This window comes from Rhincodon typus, chromosome 30 (assembly GCF_021869965.1).
Source record: "Rhincodon typus isolate 14 chromosome 30, sRhiTyp1.1, whole genome shotgun sequence".
NCBI classification, from domain to species: Eukaryota; Metazoa; Chordata; class Chondrichthyes; order Orectolobiformes; family Rhincodontidae; genus Rhincodon; species Rhincodon typus.
In genome coordinates this window covers 2,109,420-2,126,320 of record NC_063361.1, presented here as the reverse complement: position 1 = coordinate 2,126,320, position 16,901 = coordinate 2,109,420, and the positions used below count along the sequence as shown (strand labels likewise).

Sequence of the window (16,901 nt, the reverse complement as noted above, 5' to 3'; positions counted from 1 at the left end):
TCCTTCTTCAGAACTCAAAACATAAATTCTGTTTTCTCTCTCTTCAGATGCTGGTTCATTTGTTCAGAATTTCTAGCATCATTATCGAACTTCCAGTATCCACAGCATTTTGATTTTGTTTTGTCATCCTTCTGAAGTGTGATTCCATCCATTAAAGGCTTTTTTTTTCAATTTTGCTTGGGCTCCTTGATGCCACAGTGAGGTGGGCCAAGTAGACCAAGCTGTGGAGGCAAGTCATTGGGTGTCTTTAAGGCAGAGAGATAGGTTCTTAATTAGTAAGGGGATCAAAGGGTTGCGGGCAGAAGGCAAGAGAATGGGGTTGAGAAACATGTCAGCCATTATCAAATGTTGGAGCAGGCAGAATGGCCTAATTCTGCTCCTGTATCTTATGGTCTTTTTTTTTAATAGATCAGAACATTTAGATACAGTGATCGTCATCTCATAAAGGTTTAGGTTGGTTACAGAAAAAACAATGATAAACATGCCAGAGTAAGTATAATTAACTGGGAAAAGGCCACTTCAATGGGATCTGAAATAAAAACAGAAAATGGGGAAGAAACTCAGCAGGTCTGACAGCATCTGTGGAGAGAAAGAGTTAATATTACGAGTCCAGTGAAGAGTCATATTGGACTTTCTCTGTCCACATCCACTCCCCAGATTTGTTTTTATTTGAATTATCTCTGCCTACTGTCATCCCGTATGAGCTGCTTATTATATAGTGAAGTATAATTATCGCGTACAACTTCAAAAGAGCATAGATAAGTTGATGGAATACATGAAAAAGTGGCAGATGAAAGCTAATATAGAGAAAGTGTGAAGTGATTTATTTTGGTAGGGAGAACATGGACAATATAAAATAAAGAGCATAATTCTAATAGGGTGTGCAGGAGCAGGTTGAGAGTATAGTTAATAAAGTATACAGTATCAATGGCTTTATTAATAGGAGCATTGAGTACAAGAGCAAGGAGGTTACGTTGAAATTGCATAAGGCATTACTTTGCTCTCAGTTGGGATGTCATTTTCAGTTCTGGGCATCATATTTTCGGAAGACATTATAGTATAAGCATAGTCTTTGTGTGTGTCTGATTTACTTGCTTATTTACTGATAATGAGACGTAGTTGACCATGAGAAGTGGTTTATTATTCACTGTCAAATTGGATCACAAGATATATAAATATAATACTATGAAACCTGCCTTTCCCTCTAATTTCCCTAGTGACCTTACAGTTCTTAAATTGTGAACTGGTTTAAAATCTGCATTGGAAGCACAAAATGGTAAAAAGGTTTTTACTAGCCTGGTTGCAGCAGCTGAACTGAGGTTGAGACTGTTCTTCTCACTCTCAAGGTTCTTGCTTCTTGTGCTGACTATGTCTCTGGAGTGTTAGCCCCTTTGGATTCAAATGGCTCCTTTTAAATACAGTTCTCGGTATCATGCCCAAGTACAGTGGCTAACTATCATTTACTATGTCTGCATGGTAACTGGCATGCAGACTCTTCCTATGTAGTCACAGCAGTTTGATACAGCAATTAACATAGTTCAGTTACTCCAGTGAATGAGTTTCTGTCCCAGGAAGGGTGTTACAAAAGGGAATATTAGATATTGTAGTTTCCCTGTTGACTGAGCTGACCCTACGAGATGGGCTGTCTCAGAAACACTGAAAACAGAAAGTGGTGGAGATCACCGCGGGTCAGGCAGCATCCATGGAGAGAGAGCAAGTTGTCTCAGAAACAGTTCTACCAAAACTCCGACTTATTATTCCATCTGAAACCTTGCAGCATTGTCTCATCAACACCTATTCAACATAGTCAATCAAGGTAAATGGCTTGCTTATCTTTCTAGCTTGATCCAATTTGACATTGAATTCTGCAAGCTTCCTGGCTTACTATCTTGGTCCCCTTCCCAGCATGCTGTTCAGCTGGCCAATTTTGCTTTCAGTGTCCCAAGGAGCTGTTATTTATTTTAAAAGGACATTACACTACCTACCTTTCCTCCCTTTTAAACCAATGAGTTATTTACAAATTTGGTTCAAACTTAGTTTGCCACTGGCATGGGATGGGGGGCCCTCAGGTTTAAGTGTTTAATGAACTTCTTACACATCCGAGACATTAAAACCCATTACACAGAAAATGTTATCAAAAAAAATTACATAAAAACATTATCAAAAAAAATTACAAAACTAAAAAGCTACATCAAAAACAGCAAATAAATAGTTTGCATTGTACCCACAATGCCTGTTGCCAGTTGCAATAGCTGGCATCAATTGGAGTTCTTTCGTCATATCCATCTACATGGCTCATTTGTTTTGTATCATGATGATGCCTATTAGTCTGGACAGCTCCCTTTTTCACCAAGCAAATTGACCAATAGTGTAGTGAGGCATACCAGAGTCAGTGGCATAAAAGGCATTTGTGCTTGCCTACATTGGTCCGTGCATTAAGTATAGGAGTTAGGTTGTCATCTGGTGACTTTACAGGACATTGGTGGGGCCATTTTTGGAGTACTGCATTCAATTATGGTCGCCTTTCTATAGGAAGGATGTTATTAAACTGGAAAGGTTACAGAGATTTACAAAGGATGTTGCTGGGATTGGAGGGATTGAGTTAAAGGGAGAGACTGAATAGGCTGGGATGTTTTTCCCTGGAATGTAGGAGGCTGAGGGGTGACCTTATAGATGTTAATAAAATCATGAGAGGCATAGATAAGGTAGATTAGAGGGAATAGGTTTAAGGTGAGAGGGGAAAGATTTAAAAGGGACCTGAGGGGCAACATTTTCATACAGAGTGTAGCGCTTTTGAGGAAAAAACTGCCAGAGGACGTACTGGGTGCAGGTACAATTATAACATATAAAAGACATTTGGACAGGTACATGAATAGGAAAGGTTAGATGGATATGGGCCAAATGCAGGTAAATGGGACAATTTTAGTTTAGGAAACATGGTTGGCATGGACAAGTTGGACCAAGGAGCCTGTTTCCATGCTGTATAACTCTACGATGATTGCTGAGTGTGAAAGGAGACGGATCCGTGGGTGTATCTGGATATTCGAGGTCTAGTCCCAGAAATCCTTCCACCAGGTGGTGACTTTAATTTCAGCTATCTCACCCTTCAAATCTTTGATGTGATTTACTATTCCAGTAAAGATTTATGGGCACTAATCAATTGTAATTGGACCTGATCCAATCTGTCCGGCAGGAGTTTTACTCCTGTCATTTTTTTAAAAGTAATTCCCAACTGTATCCTTGAATTCGTCACTCGTATCAACATGGGTCACCTCCCTTCTGTGAATGTCTGGCAGTTCATTTAGGTTTATTTGTGTGGGGCTGTGAGGACTAATACAGAATGTGGTGTTGGGTATATTACATGTCACTGCTCTGTACCAGTATTCCCTGAGTGACGTTGTTAACCCTCCTGGCTGAAGACAACTCTAGTGATTTCAGTTGTCATGCTCCAAACCTCAAGGGTGCAGTTTAAATTAATGTTTGTCCTGAATCCACAGAGTGCATGTTCATTCGGATAAACCAGATAGGGACATGCAATAGTCTATTCATTTTGTTCACAGTTGCTCAGAGTCTCTCCTTCTTCTCGACTCCATATAGAGGAATGTCATGATACCCCATCCATATTTCATTCTGTATAACACCAATATTCTCGCCTTCCAAAGTGTTTCACCTGATCTTATGGCTGGGAGTGACTGAGATTCCCAGCACCATAAGACCATAAGTCATAGGAGCAGAAATTAGGCCATTTGGCGCATTGAGTCTGCTCCGCCATTCAATCATGGCTGATAAGCTCCTCAACCCCATTCTTCTGCTTTCTCCCTGTAACCCTTGATCCCCTTTATAATCAAGAACCTATCTATCTCAGTCTTAAATTTTCTCAATGACCCGGCCTCCACAACCTTCTGTGGCAGTGAATTCCATAGAGTCACCACACTCTGGCTGAAGAAGTTGCCTAGAGCTTCACCAAGGGTGCCTCTGCAGTTTTCATTAAACCACACTTTGGTCAGGTGTCTCAGGAAGATGCTTGCATGTAATTTGTTTCTGAACCAGGGGCTCCAGCTGTTCATCACTGAGCCAGGCTGGCACTCCCCCCTGTCTGGCCTGACTGAGATCCAGTCTCAGCTGCTCAATCCTGTAGTTCCCATGGATGCTGCACAGGGTGCAGGTTTGCTGACTGCTCTCAGCAATGATCTTGTGCTGAATGACCTGATAGTTTTGCATGGCCTTTAAGTATGATCACTAGGTGGTGACTAGCTTGGTTCCAAGTCGTCTCTCGCAGCACCCTGCTGGTCATCCTCGTTTATTCCCTCCAAGGCATGTTTAACTTGTTGGGTCAAGACTCTGAGCGTGGTATCCAGATCAGCCACATCATGGGTATTAACAGTCAGCAATCCTGCCCCATAAGCAGTAGCTAGGTTGTTGATCAGGTCTCAGTTCCTGCGAATACTCAGCTTGTCTAGGCTTGCCTTTGTAGCTCCCCATCCCCAGTCCCAGGATTCTCTGAGTCAGGGGCAGGTACAACTTGTGAAGCAGGGAAGGGCACTGTGCTGCTCGGTGAATTCCTGTTATATCCATGATCTCAGGCAGCAATTCATGATGGATCCTGTCAAACAGGATCTTGCCTGTCGGTTTTAATACAAGTTTGTTCCATGGACCAGGGGTAATGTCAGATCAAGCTGGGAGGGGGCCCTCACTGCTGGTCTGGTCCATTTTAAATCTCATTCTATGAACTGTCCTGATTTGGCTTCCCTGGGCACCGATGCCCTGTTTCTCAGCCCTTCTCTGGGTTGTGGGCTAAACAGCCCTAACCTCTGCACCCATTTGTAGAAATTCCCCACCAATCCTTATGCTGATATAACAAAGAGTGGATCTCCTGTTGGGTTTCCTGTGCACAGTGAGTTGGTCACTACAACTAAAAGTGACCGTTTATGCTGGGTGAACCCATAGAATCCCGTCTTTGCGTATCGCCGCTTCGGTAGAGCAAACCACAGCAGAGTATCTCCACTTCCCATACAACGGGCAATACAGTAACTACATATACACCAATAACGATACAAATGTCAGAGAACATGTTGAACGCAATCCATCTCGTCACTTGTAAAGATCCTTGAGATATAGGCTACTTGAAAAAAAATCAAATGTACTTTCTGTACCATGGTTTAATCTCTGAGTCTCCGTCTCATTTTAATGAAAGGAAATTTTAAAGCTTAAAATCCCACTAAATGTTAAAATCCGAATACCATCACCCATCTCATTTTAATATTCAGATCACTGCCATCACCTGACAGTGCTCATGCTCCAAACAAAAACAAAGTTGCTGGAAAAGCTCAGCAGGTCTGGCAGCATCTGTGGAGGAGAAAACAGAGTTAACATTTCAGGTCCGGTGACCCTGTTCAGGTATGGGATGGGGAAGAACTCTGAGGAGGCGGGGGAGTGGCGCTGGGTGCTCTGTTAGATGGGGAAGCAGTGTCCACTGGTTTGATTCTCCTCAGCCCAAGTCTCCTGTTTGAGGGCATCAATCTGTACATGGGCTGAGTGTGGACAATATATTGGTTGCCCCTTGAACTGGTTTATATGGTACCCTCCCTGTTTGCCTACTGCCAGCTGTAATTTGTAGACTGAAAGACTCCATTTTTCAATGATGGGGTAAGGCCCAGTGTATCTGGTTCTGAGTTGGAACACTCTAAGCATCACTGTGTCCCCTGATTTATAGTCTATGGGGTTCATGTTTTTGTTCCACAGAATGTAATGAGTTTGTCTTGCCTTCCCCAATCCACGATACTCACCCCTTTTCTGGTCTCCCCAGAAATTGTTTAATGTATTTGTTTTTGGTTAGCAGTTGGGGTGTAAAACCTATTGCTTGGGTTATGATATTGCAGATTACCACTAGGGCTAGTGGTCATATCTGATCCCACAGCTGTCCTGCCAGATTGCCTCAGAGAGTATCCCAATGGGTTCATTCTTGCCGCTTTTGTTCAAAAAAGCACAAGCTATGCTCTGCTTTGCTTGAAGCTGCGCTTTTAACTGCTCAATCTCCCTTAAGTATTTTTGTGCAGTCTCCTGTTTTTTACTTGCTGGGTTTTGTTTTCTTTATTCATTATTCATTAATGGGATGAGGACGTCTACTGGCTAGGCAGCATTTATTGTCCATCCCTAATTGCCCAGAGGGCAGTTCAGAGTCAACCACATTACTGTGGGTTTGGAGTCACATGTAGGTCAGACCGGGTAAGGATGGCAATTTCCTTCCCTAAAGGACGGCAATTTCCTTCCCTAAAGGACATTAGTGAACCAGATGGATTCTTATGGCAATTGACAATGAATTCATGGTCATCATTAGATTCTTAATTTCAGATATTTTATTGAATTCAAATTCCACGAACTGCTGTGGCAGGATTCGAACCCGGGTCCCCAGAATGTTATCTGGGTCTCTAGATTAACAGTCCAGTGATAATACCACTAGGCCATTGCCTCCAGAAGTTATAGTTGACTTCTGGGGTGTACTACCCATATCCTGCTCTGTAGATCTTCACACTGGTCTCACACTTGGGTGACTTACTGTTGGTCCTGCTATCTTAATAATTCTACCCTTTTTTTCTGATGATCCAAGCTGTCAATCATAATTTGCTGACCCTCCAACCGAGTATCAAATCATCTGCACTGTGTACCATTTGTCCTCTACCTCCTTTGGTCAATTCTTCAACTTTTCTATCCGTTGCAGCTTTCTCTTCCTGCAGGATACTGACAGGCTGCCACAAGATTTCCATTTCAGTTATAGCGCTTGCTATTGCAATTTCCTTTCTTACTTTATCCTTTACGTTACTCTTAGTGTATTCTCCTCACAACTTAAGCTGGCTCTTGGACCCTGTAGGGAAAGTGAAGAACTGTTTTGCTATGGACCTCAACATTTTGTGGTGAGCTTGTGGATGAACACAGACTATGTCTCATGTTCTTTTGGTGCCATTATTTCATTACAGATATTTCGACCAGTTTAATACCGAGAAAGGGATTTACCCCAGTGCTCTTACTCTATAAATTGCTCTTACTAGGTGAAACTGACAGAGGAATATGGTTCGCCATTCTGCTGCTCTGGGTCCGAATGTCACCCTCCTGGTCTCTTCCTGTCTGTTACTACTTTGCAAGTCTCTCACCCTGTATCTGGCTTCTTTTACTCAGGTTGGTGACCCAGTATCTGCCTCCTGTCCAACTTTGTCAAGAATTTGGGAATCAACTGTGTTTGGGATCCGGCTTAGACTAAATTCCTGTTCCAGTCCCTCTAAATCTGAGGCGTGTCAGAAAAAAGCATGTTTGACCCTTCTGACACTACCAGGAGATAGGTTTTAATCCCCTTCTCCAGGCTTGACTTCAGAATTTGCCACACCTCTTTCCAACTTCTCCCAGTTGTTTGTTCTACTGTTCAGAACATTGGCTTATAGCCCAATTACAGGTCGATCGGTCTGGATTCTCATTCGTTCCTTCGTTGTTAGCCTTCACAAGGGGCAGCTGCCTTCTTAACAACCAGCTCAAGGGGAAACAACGGGGAGAAATAAAGCCCCAGGCTTATGGTTCACATGCGGAGGGTTAAATCACTTATACTCGAGTCACACTTTGGGTGCCAAAAATGTAAGCATTGTTTTCGTGTCTGATTTACTTGCTCGTTAGACATAATAAACCACATCTTATGGTAAGCTATCATTGAAAGACAAGATATATACATGAAATTCTTTGAAACGTGCCTTTCCCTCTATTTCCCGAGTAACCATATAGTTCTTAAATTGCTATACTGTCACACTGGTTTAAACTCACTCAGAGATAGTAATAACTGCAGATACTGGAATGAGAGATAACAAAGTGTGGAGCTGGAGAAACACAGCAGGCCAGGCAGCATCAGATGAGCAGGAAAGTTGATGTTTCGGATCGGGACCCTTCTTCAGGTCCCAACCCGCAACGTCAACTTTTCAACTCCTCTGATGCTGCCTGGCCTGCTGTGTTCCTCCAGCTCCACACTGTGGTAACACTGGTTTAAAATCTGCTTTGGAAGCACAAGATGGTAAAGAGGGTTATACTACCCCAGTTACAGCAGCTGAACTGAGGTTGAGGCTGTTGCTCTCTCTCTTGCATGGTTCCTGCTCGTTGGGCTGACTTTGTCACTGGGGTGTCAGCCCCTTTGATTCAAGTGGTCCCTTTAAATATAGTTCTCTGGGCTATACATAAATACAGTAGCTTACTATTGTTTACAATGTTGACATGGTAACTGACATGTAGATTCCTGCTACCAAGTTACAACAGTTTGATACAGTAAGTAACATAATTCAGTTAATCTAGTCAATGAGTTTCTGTCCCAGAAAGGGTGTTACAAAAGGCAGTAATAGATATTATAATTTCCCTATTGGCTAAGCTGACCTGAGGAGCCGGACAGTCTCAAAAACTGTTCTATTGAAACTCTCGACACATTGTTCTATCCGAAACCTCTCAGCATTGTCTCATCAACACCTATTCAATATAGACAAACAGGAGGATGGAAGAACACAGCAAGCCAGGCAGCATCTGGAGGAAAGGAGAAGTCAACATTTCATGTATTACCTTTCCTCAGGACTGAAGAACTGACTCCTGAAGAAGAGTAATACCCGAAACGTTGACTTCTCCTTTCCTCCAGATGCTGCCTGGCTTGCTGTGTTCTTCCAGCTTCCTGTTTGTCTACCTTGGATTCCAGCATCTGCAGTTTTTTTTGTCTCTATTCTATTTAATAAAGTCAAACAAAGTAAATGGCTTGCATGTCTGTCAGTTCTGATCCAATTTGACAGTGAATTCTGCAAGCTTCCCGGCTTACTATCTTGGATCCCTTCCCAACATGCTGTTCAGTTGGCCAATTTCACTTTTAGTGTTCCAGAAGAGTTGTTATTTATTTAAAAGGGACATTCCACTACCTACTAGAGAGAATTTGGAAAAGATTCATAAGAATGGCTCCAAGAATTAACAACTTCAGATATGTAGGTTAATGAATGAAACTGGAATTGTTTTCCTTAAGAGGAGATTGAGAAAAAATTTGATAAGGGGTGTTCAAAATCACGTGAGGTTTGGACAGCGCAAATGGGGGAAAACGTTTCCATCGGTGGAAGGATCAAGAACCAGAGCACAGGTTCAAGGCAGATGACGAAGAAACAATGGCAACATAAGAAAAATATTTCTTTTACAGTGTTTAGGATCTGCAATACACCATTTGAAAGTTTAGAGAAGGTGCGAGGTTTTCAGGAAGGAATTGAATTATTACCTGAAAAGGAAGGATGTAAAGGTTTACAGGGAGCAGTTCTTGCTCCAACAGAGATTTGTCATAGACATGGTGGGCGTTCTGTGATTATCAGTTAGAATAAGGCTATGAGGCAATCTGAAACTATGTGCATGACCAGAGTTTAGTGTCAGGGGAACAGCTTATTGGTGAGTTTAAGTTCTTAATTGTATAATTCGCGATTCTTCACTTTGCTTGATCACTGATACGGTGGTATCCAACTGGGTTAAATTTGTTGTTTCTGCATGGATAACACATAACCGACAATCACCCACATTTTTGGATAGGCGCCAGTGTCATTACTGCAATGCAATAGCCTGGTTATGGGAGCAATCATGCAGGTTGACAGCACTATTGCCAGGATTCTATCAAAACTGTGGTCGTTGCCCTGTCCAATTCACTCAGCTACATCCTAGTAACATATTTGGCAAACTAAACCTGCATGCAATACAGTGTCTCCATAATGAAGAAAAGCCATAAGTCTGCTTATGGTTCATGAATATCACAGTTTGGTCCTTCTGGGCTCATTATTGTCTTCACACTTGGGTAGAAAACAAGTCCCTCAAGCTTAGAGTGCACAGAGAAATATTGCTGAATCAAACTCGCTTCACTCACCCAACGAACTTATGGCCCCAAGTTCTTTCTTGTAAACATTTAAAATGTAGCCTCAATCCCATTCAGATTTAATCAGATCAATGTAAGATGAATGGCTCTTCTCTGAGGCTTTTACACAAAGACTGGCACACTCAACTTATGGCCCTGGAATTGTCAAGCTACCAACTCACTGCATCAGTACCATGCTCCTTCAGAACAGAAAGTAATCAAGTGTTCATCTTAGCGCAGCTCAATGGACTTTCTGCTTCAGAGCTTGGATCAATGCTCAGTTCTGAGGAAGGGTCACCGGACCCAAAACGTTAACTCTGTTTTCTCCTCCACAGATGCTGCCAGACCTGCTGAGCTTTTCCAGCAACTTTGTTTTCATCTCCTGACTCAACATGCAAGCACACTTTGCAGCAGGTTTGGCAGGACAGTGCTCAAGAGTGGGATTGCCAGCTGATAAAATCACCACAGTTATAGCCTGTAGATGTTGGTGTGTTCGCTGAGCTGGGAGGTTTGATAGCAGACACTTCGTTCCCTTACTAGGTCACATCCTCAGTGCTGTGGAGCCTCCTGTGAAGCACTGTTGTCCTGTGCCAGTTCAAATTTTTATGGTCTGGCTTTTGCTGCTTCCAGTAGGTGCCATTCTAGCTGTGCATTGTAATGGTCAGTATAATCAAATCTAATTCAATGTGTTCGTTGATGGAGTCTGCAGATGAATGCCAAGCCTCCAAGAATTCCCTGGCTGTCCTCTGTTTGGCTTGTTCAATGATAATAGTGTCGTCCCAGCTGAAAATGTGGTTTTTCTCATCTGTGTGTATTGAAACCAAGGACTTCTGGTCATGTCATTTCATGTCATGTCAATGGACATAGGATACAAACAGAAAAACAGCAGTAGATAGGGTCAAAAGAACTAGAAATGGTAAAACAAAAAAAAAAAGTATAAATTAGTGGCTTTTTAATTAAATGCACTTAGTATTCAGAACAACAAAAATGAAATAACCACACAAATACTGGTTAATAGCTATGATATTATAGCCATTGCAGAGAAGGGTTACAAGGAAATCAAAACAGGGAACTAAATATTCAGGGATACATGACTTTACAAAAGGACAGGCAGAATTGGAATGTGTAGTGGGGTAGCATTGTTGGTATATTATTGAAAAAGTACAAGAACAAGAAATGATCTTGAATCAGAAGATGTAAAATCCATATGAGTGGAGGTAAGAAATAAAAACGGAAAGGAAACACTGATAGTAATAGTGTACAAGCCCCCTAATAATAGCTATACAGTGGGACAGAGAATAAATCAGGAGATAATAATGGCATGTAACAAAGTCAAGACATTGACTAGGGGTGAATTTAATCTTCATTAAGATTAGGTTAGTCAAATTGGCAAAGGAAGACACAGGGAAGAATTCAGAGAGTGTACCAGGTCAGTTTTCTGTAACAATATGTTGTAGTTCCAACCGGGGATCTCCTAGGAAACAAGTGACCATAAGATGGCAGCATTTAGTATTCAGTTTGAGAGGGAGGAACTTGGGTCAGAAACAACTATGCTAAGCTCAAATAAGGATAATTACAAATTGAATGAAGGCAGAGCTTCCTCGAATGGGCTGGGAAAGGAGTTTACTGGCAAAAACAGTTCAGGATTATTCCAGACACTTAAGACAATAGTTAATGGCTTATAGCAAAGAAATATCCCAGCAAGGAAGGAAGATTCTAAGAAGAGGATAAGCCCACCATGGTTATCCAGGGAAGTTGAGGATAGCATCAGACTGAAAGAAAAAAAAATTAATATAGCAAAGATTAGTGATAAGACAGAGGATTGGGAAAGTTTTAAAAATCAACAAAAGGCAAACAACAACTTAATAAAGTCTTGATAAACTTACAAGTAATATCAAGATGAACAGCAAGTTTCTTTAAATATATAAAAAGGGAGACAGAAGCCAAAGTAAACATAAGCCCCTGAGACAATGCGACTGGATAAATAGTAATGAGGAACCGGAAACAGCAGAGGAGTTGAATAAATATGTGCATCGGTCTTCAGAGAAGACATGATGAGCATCCCAAACTTACTAAATAGGCAAGGATCAAAAAGACAGTAAATAAATGTAATAACTATCACCACAGAAAAAGTGCTAAGAAAATTAATGGGTCTAAAGATTGAAAAGCCACCTGGATCTGATGAGATGCGTCCTAGGATCTGAAGGAAATAGCTACAAAGACAGTGGATGCAGCAGTAGTTATCTTCCAGGAATTCTGTGATTCTGGAAAAACTCCCAGAAGATTTGAAAATACCAATTTAACATCTTTATTTTAGAAGCGAAAGAGACAAAAAATAATAAATATTGGCTAGTTAGGTTAACATCTATTATTGCGTAAATGTTAGAGTTTATTATAAAGGATATAATAGCAGAGCATTTAGAAATGCATAATATGATCAAGCAGTCAGTATGACCTCAAGAAGGGAAATCATGCCTGACTAATGTACTGGAATACTTTGAGGAGATGACAAGTAAGATAGCTAAAGGGAAAGCAGTGGATGTAACATATTTGGATTTTCAGAAGGATTTGATAAAGTACCACTCATTAGGATACTTTAGAAGATAAGCGTCAATGGTGTTTGAACTGGTGTATTTGTAATGTATAGAGGATTGGCTAATTAATAGAAGACAGAAAGTTGACCAAAAAAGGGGTTATTTTTAGACTGGCGACTTGTAACTGATCATGCGTCACAGGGATCAGTACTGGGGATGCAATTATTTACAGTATAGATTCATGACTTTGATAAGGAAAGTGAATGTACTATTGGGAAGGCAAGTGGTGAGAATGACAAGAGACTGTGGAGGGATATGGACAGCTTAAAACACTGGGGAAAAAAACTTGGCGGACAGAATATAATGTTATAAAATGCAAGGTTACGCAATTTGGCATGAAGCATAGAAGCTGGATATTACTTAAATGGAGAAAGACTGCAAAAATCTACAGAACGGAGGGATTTGGGTATGCTCATCCATGAATCACGAAAAGTTAGCATCCAAGTTCAGCAGGTAATAGGGAAGGCAAATAGAATGTTAGCCTTTATTTCAAAGGGAATGGAATGTAAAAGTTTTCCTAAAGCTATGTAAGGTACTACTCAGACCACAGCTGGAATACTGTGAACACTTTTGGACCTTTTATCCACAGAAAGATATACTGGCATTGGAGCTGGTCCAGAGAAGGTTCGTAAGGCTGATACCAGGTATAGATGGTCTGTCTTATGAGGAGAGGTTGAGTAGGTTGGGCCTTTACTCACTTGAATATAGAAGACAAAGAGGGACCCTTCCTGAAACATACAAGATTCTTAGAAGAGTTGACAGGATAGATGTGGAAAGGTCGTTTCCCCTTGTGGTAGACTCTAGGGCCAGAGGACATAACCTCAGAATAAAGGGTTGCAAAATAAAGATGAAGAGGAATTTCTGCTCTCAGAGGATTGTGAATATGTGGAATTTCATTACCACTAAGTATATTCAAGGCTGAGATGATTTTTAATCAGTAAGCGAATCAGGAAGTTTGGTGGAAAAGTGGCATTGAGGATTATCAGGTCAGCCATGATTTAATTGAATGTTAGAACAGACTTCATGAGCTAAATGGCCTACTTCTGCTATGTCTAAGCAGTATCTTCTTTTCTATTAGACACCATTCCACATAATCTCGCATTCTGCTTTAATGTGTGTGGACCCAAGTTACGGCACAAAGGCAGTATCTTTGAAATGATTTTTTTAAAATTTGTTTTTTAAAGTTTAACAGTAAACAAATTTGTTTTTTCTTTGACTCATGAAATCTTGTTGATTGGTTCTTTGTTGTTCAAAGCAAAGACAGTTAATTACATTTTTAATTGGATACAAGTAAAGGCTTGTGCATTGTTGATTTAATTTAATCTCAGAAGCGATCTTCAAGGCTGGTTCAAAACTCATGTTGGATTACGACCAACCTGATTATAACCATCTTACCAATGGCCATGTCAAGGAGTTCACATGGGATGACAGTAGACAGATAACTCAAATAAAAACAGTGCTTGAAAAACTCAACACATCTGACAGCAAGCGTGGAGAGAGAAAGTCGCTTCATTGTACTTAAAACATTAACTCTGGCTCTATTTCCACAGGTGCTATGAAACTGTTTTGCCAGCACTTTCTTCAGATCCCCAGCATCTGCAGTACTTCTTTTTTGTTTGAGAGATAACCCATATTGGCTGTTCCAATGATTGGTGAACACCTTACAGAATTAACATAGAGGGTTCCATGGAAAGGGCAAGATACTCAGAATTGGTCTGCTGCAGATATGGGCGGCGAGAGCGGGAACAGGCAGCCTTTGGCAGCCAGCAATGAGAGTGAGAGCAGGCAGCCCAGGGTGGCTGGCGGCAAGAACAGGAGCAGGCAGTCGGCAGCAAGAGTGGGAGCAGGCAGCCTGGTGTGACTGGCAGTGAGAGCAGGAGCAGGCAGCCTGGGGTAGCAGCAAGGGTAAGTTTGAGCCCAGAGCGGGGGGCGGGTGGAAACCTTGTGAGGAGTGCGAGGGCTAGGCTCTTATGGACTGTGGTATTGAACCATTAACTGTGTTTCTTTGTTTTCCTACTTTTCAGTAAGGAGGACTGTAATGTTTAACTTTTTAACTTTGTACCAAGACTCTGTACCTAGGTACCCTTGTACTTAAGATGTCACTGTACTCACATGAGTACATGTGACAATAAACCTAATTCAATTCAATAACCTCCTTCTGCACTATAACAATTCCATGATTCTGTAAATTGCTGAAACTGAGATTGCCAATTAGCACTGCTGGGAACTGGATTAAGACTCTCTAAATCATGTTACAGCCAGCAGAACTATGCTAGCATACAGTGACATACAGTTTTTTTTTAAATAGAGTCTCAGTAACTGGAGTACCTTACAGGTATCCTTTCCAGCGAGGAGTGTCCATGCATGCACATACAGTTACTGCGTCAGTGCAAAGTTTCTCTCTCTCCACTGTCAAGATACAGTTCCATGGACTACGGTGCAAAATACTACCTCTGATGTCTTAGCAGAACTGCACAGTAGGAAATTCAACCATGGAGGGCATCATCATAATTTTCATACTTCCAACAGATGACGCTGATTAGAATCAGCAACTTTGCGATTTAGGAAGGGAGGGAATCAGCCAATAAGCAGAGCCAAGTAGCATGTGACAATTTCCAGGTGAGATTAAATAGCCAGTACGGATACAGGAACGGTGGTGGCATGGTAGGAACATCACAGGACACGAGTTAAACACACACTGTGGAAATTGATAGAACGTAGGATAGAAACCTGCTGCCCTTACCTGGTTTGCTCCACATGCAACTCCAAGCCCATAGCAATTTGGTCAACTCTTAATTGCCCTTGAAATAGTCTAGCAATCCACTCAAATCACTACAAAGTCAAAAAGGACCATCTAGCATTAACCACGGCATCAGAAAGGACAACCAGCATTGTCAATCCTCAACATCCTCCTTTCTAACATCTGGAGACTTGTACTAATATTGGAAGAGTTTACTCTCAGATTACAAGCAATGTCAGGCTGTTCCTTGACTAAAGTGTGATTCCACAAGTATGACTATGTTCCAGGTAACACCATGATATTTCCTGGCTATATCCTGTCCCACTTTTCTTTGTCATTTATACAAATAATTTGGATGAGAATATAGGAAGTATGGTTAGTAAGTTTACAGATGACACTAAAATTGGTGGTGTAGTCGACAGTGAAGAAGGTTACCTAACATTACAAAGAGATCTTGATCAATTGGGTCAATGGGCTGAGGAGTAGCGGATGGAGTTTAATTGGGATAAATGCAATGTATTGCATTATGATAAACCAAACAAGGGCATAACTTATACAATTAATGGCAGGGCCCTGGGATAGTGTTGTAGAACCTAGAGGTTCAGGTACATAATTCTTTGAAATTTGCATCACAAGTAGACAGGGTGGTTAAGAAGGCATTTAGCACGTTTGCCTTCATTTACGTATAAAAGTTGGGACGTCATGTTGAGGTTGTACGGGACGTTGGTGAGGCCTCTTCTGGAGTACCATGTGCAGTTCGGGAAGGATATTATTAAACTGTAGAGGATTCAGAAAAGATTTACCAAAATGTTGCCAGGAGTGGAGGGTTTGAGATACAAAAGCAGACTGGAAAGCTGTGATTTTTTTTCCACTGGAGCATAGAAAGTTGAAGGGTGACCTTATTGAGGTTTATAAAATCAGGAGGGGAATAGATATGTTAATTAACAATGGTCTTTTCCCTAAGGTGGGGGAGTTCAAAACTAGAGAGCATATTTTTAAGGTGAGAGCAGAAAGATTTAAAAATGATAAGGGGCAACTTTTTTTTTTTTTTACAGAGCGTGGTTCATGTGTGGAATGAATTGCCAGAGAAAGTGGTAGATGCAAGTACAGTTAGAATGTTTAAAAGACATTTGGATAAGTTCATGAATAGGAGAGGTTTGGAGGGATATGGTCTAAGCACAGGCTGGTGTGAATATGGTTAGCGTGGAATGCTTGGACCAAACGGTCTGTTTCCATGCTGTATGGCTCTAGGAGCATCCAGGACAAAACCATCTGCCCGATTTCCATTCTTCGCCTTAAACATGCACTCCATCTGCCATTGATACACAATGCCAGTAATGCATATGATTGACAGGATGCACTGCAGCCTCTCACCAAAGCTGTGTCAAATACCCAACTACTGCTACCTAGGATAATGTCAGCAGATGCATGGGATCACCACAAGCTGCAAGTTCCCTTCCAAGCCACACAGTATCAGGACTTGGAACTATAGATTGTTTCTTTAGTGTTTCTGGGTTAAACTCCTGGAACTTCCTTCCTAATAGCACTGACACTGTGCCTATATAGTGTGGCCTACAAGGGTCAAGAAGGTGTCTTCTTTAAGGGCAATTAGGAATAGACAATAAATGCTAGTATAACCAGTGATAGTAGGAACTGCAGATGCTGGAGAATCTGAGATAAC

At 41.4% G+C, this 16,901-nt stretch overlaps 1 protein-coding gene across 6 annotated transcripts in view; it reads right to left on the bottom strand.

Annotated features, from left to right (window-relative positions):
* Nucleotides 1-3,965: 3,965 nt before the first annotated feature.
* The window catches only part of dcakd (dephospho-CoA kinase domain containing), a 45,136-nt gene continuing 32,200 nt past the window's right edge, over nt 3,966-16,901 (bottom strand). For 5 of the 6 annotated variants that reach the window (XM_048614551.1, XM_048614554.1, XM_048614555.1 and 2 more), the window contains one exon: nt 3,966-10,793. In XM_048614551.1, the coding sequence (XP_048470508.1) occupies nt 10,736-10,793 (58 nt within the window). In that variant the 3' untranslated portion in view covers nt 3,966-10,735. The remainder of the gene's footprint in view (nt 10,794-16,901) is intronic. The other variant, XM_048614552.1, reaches the window with a different exon arrangement.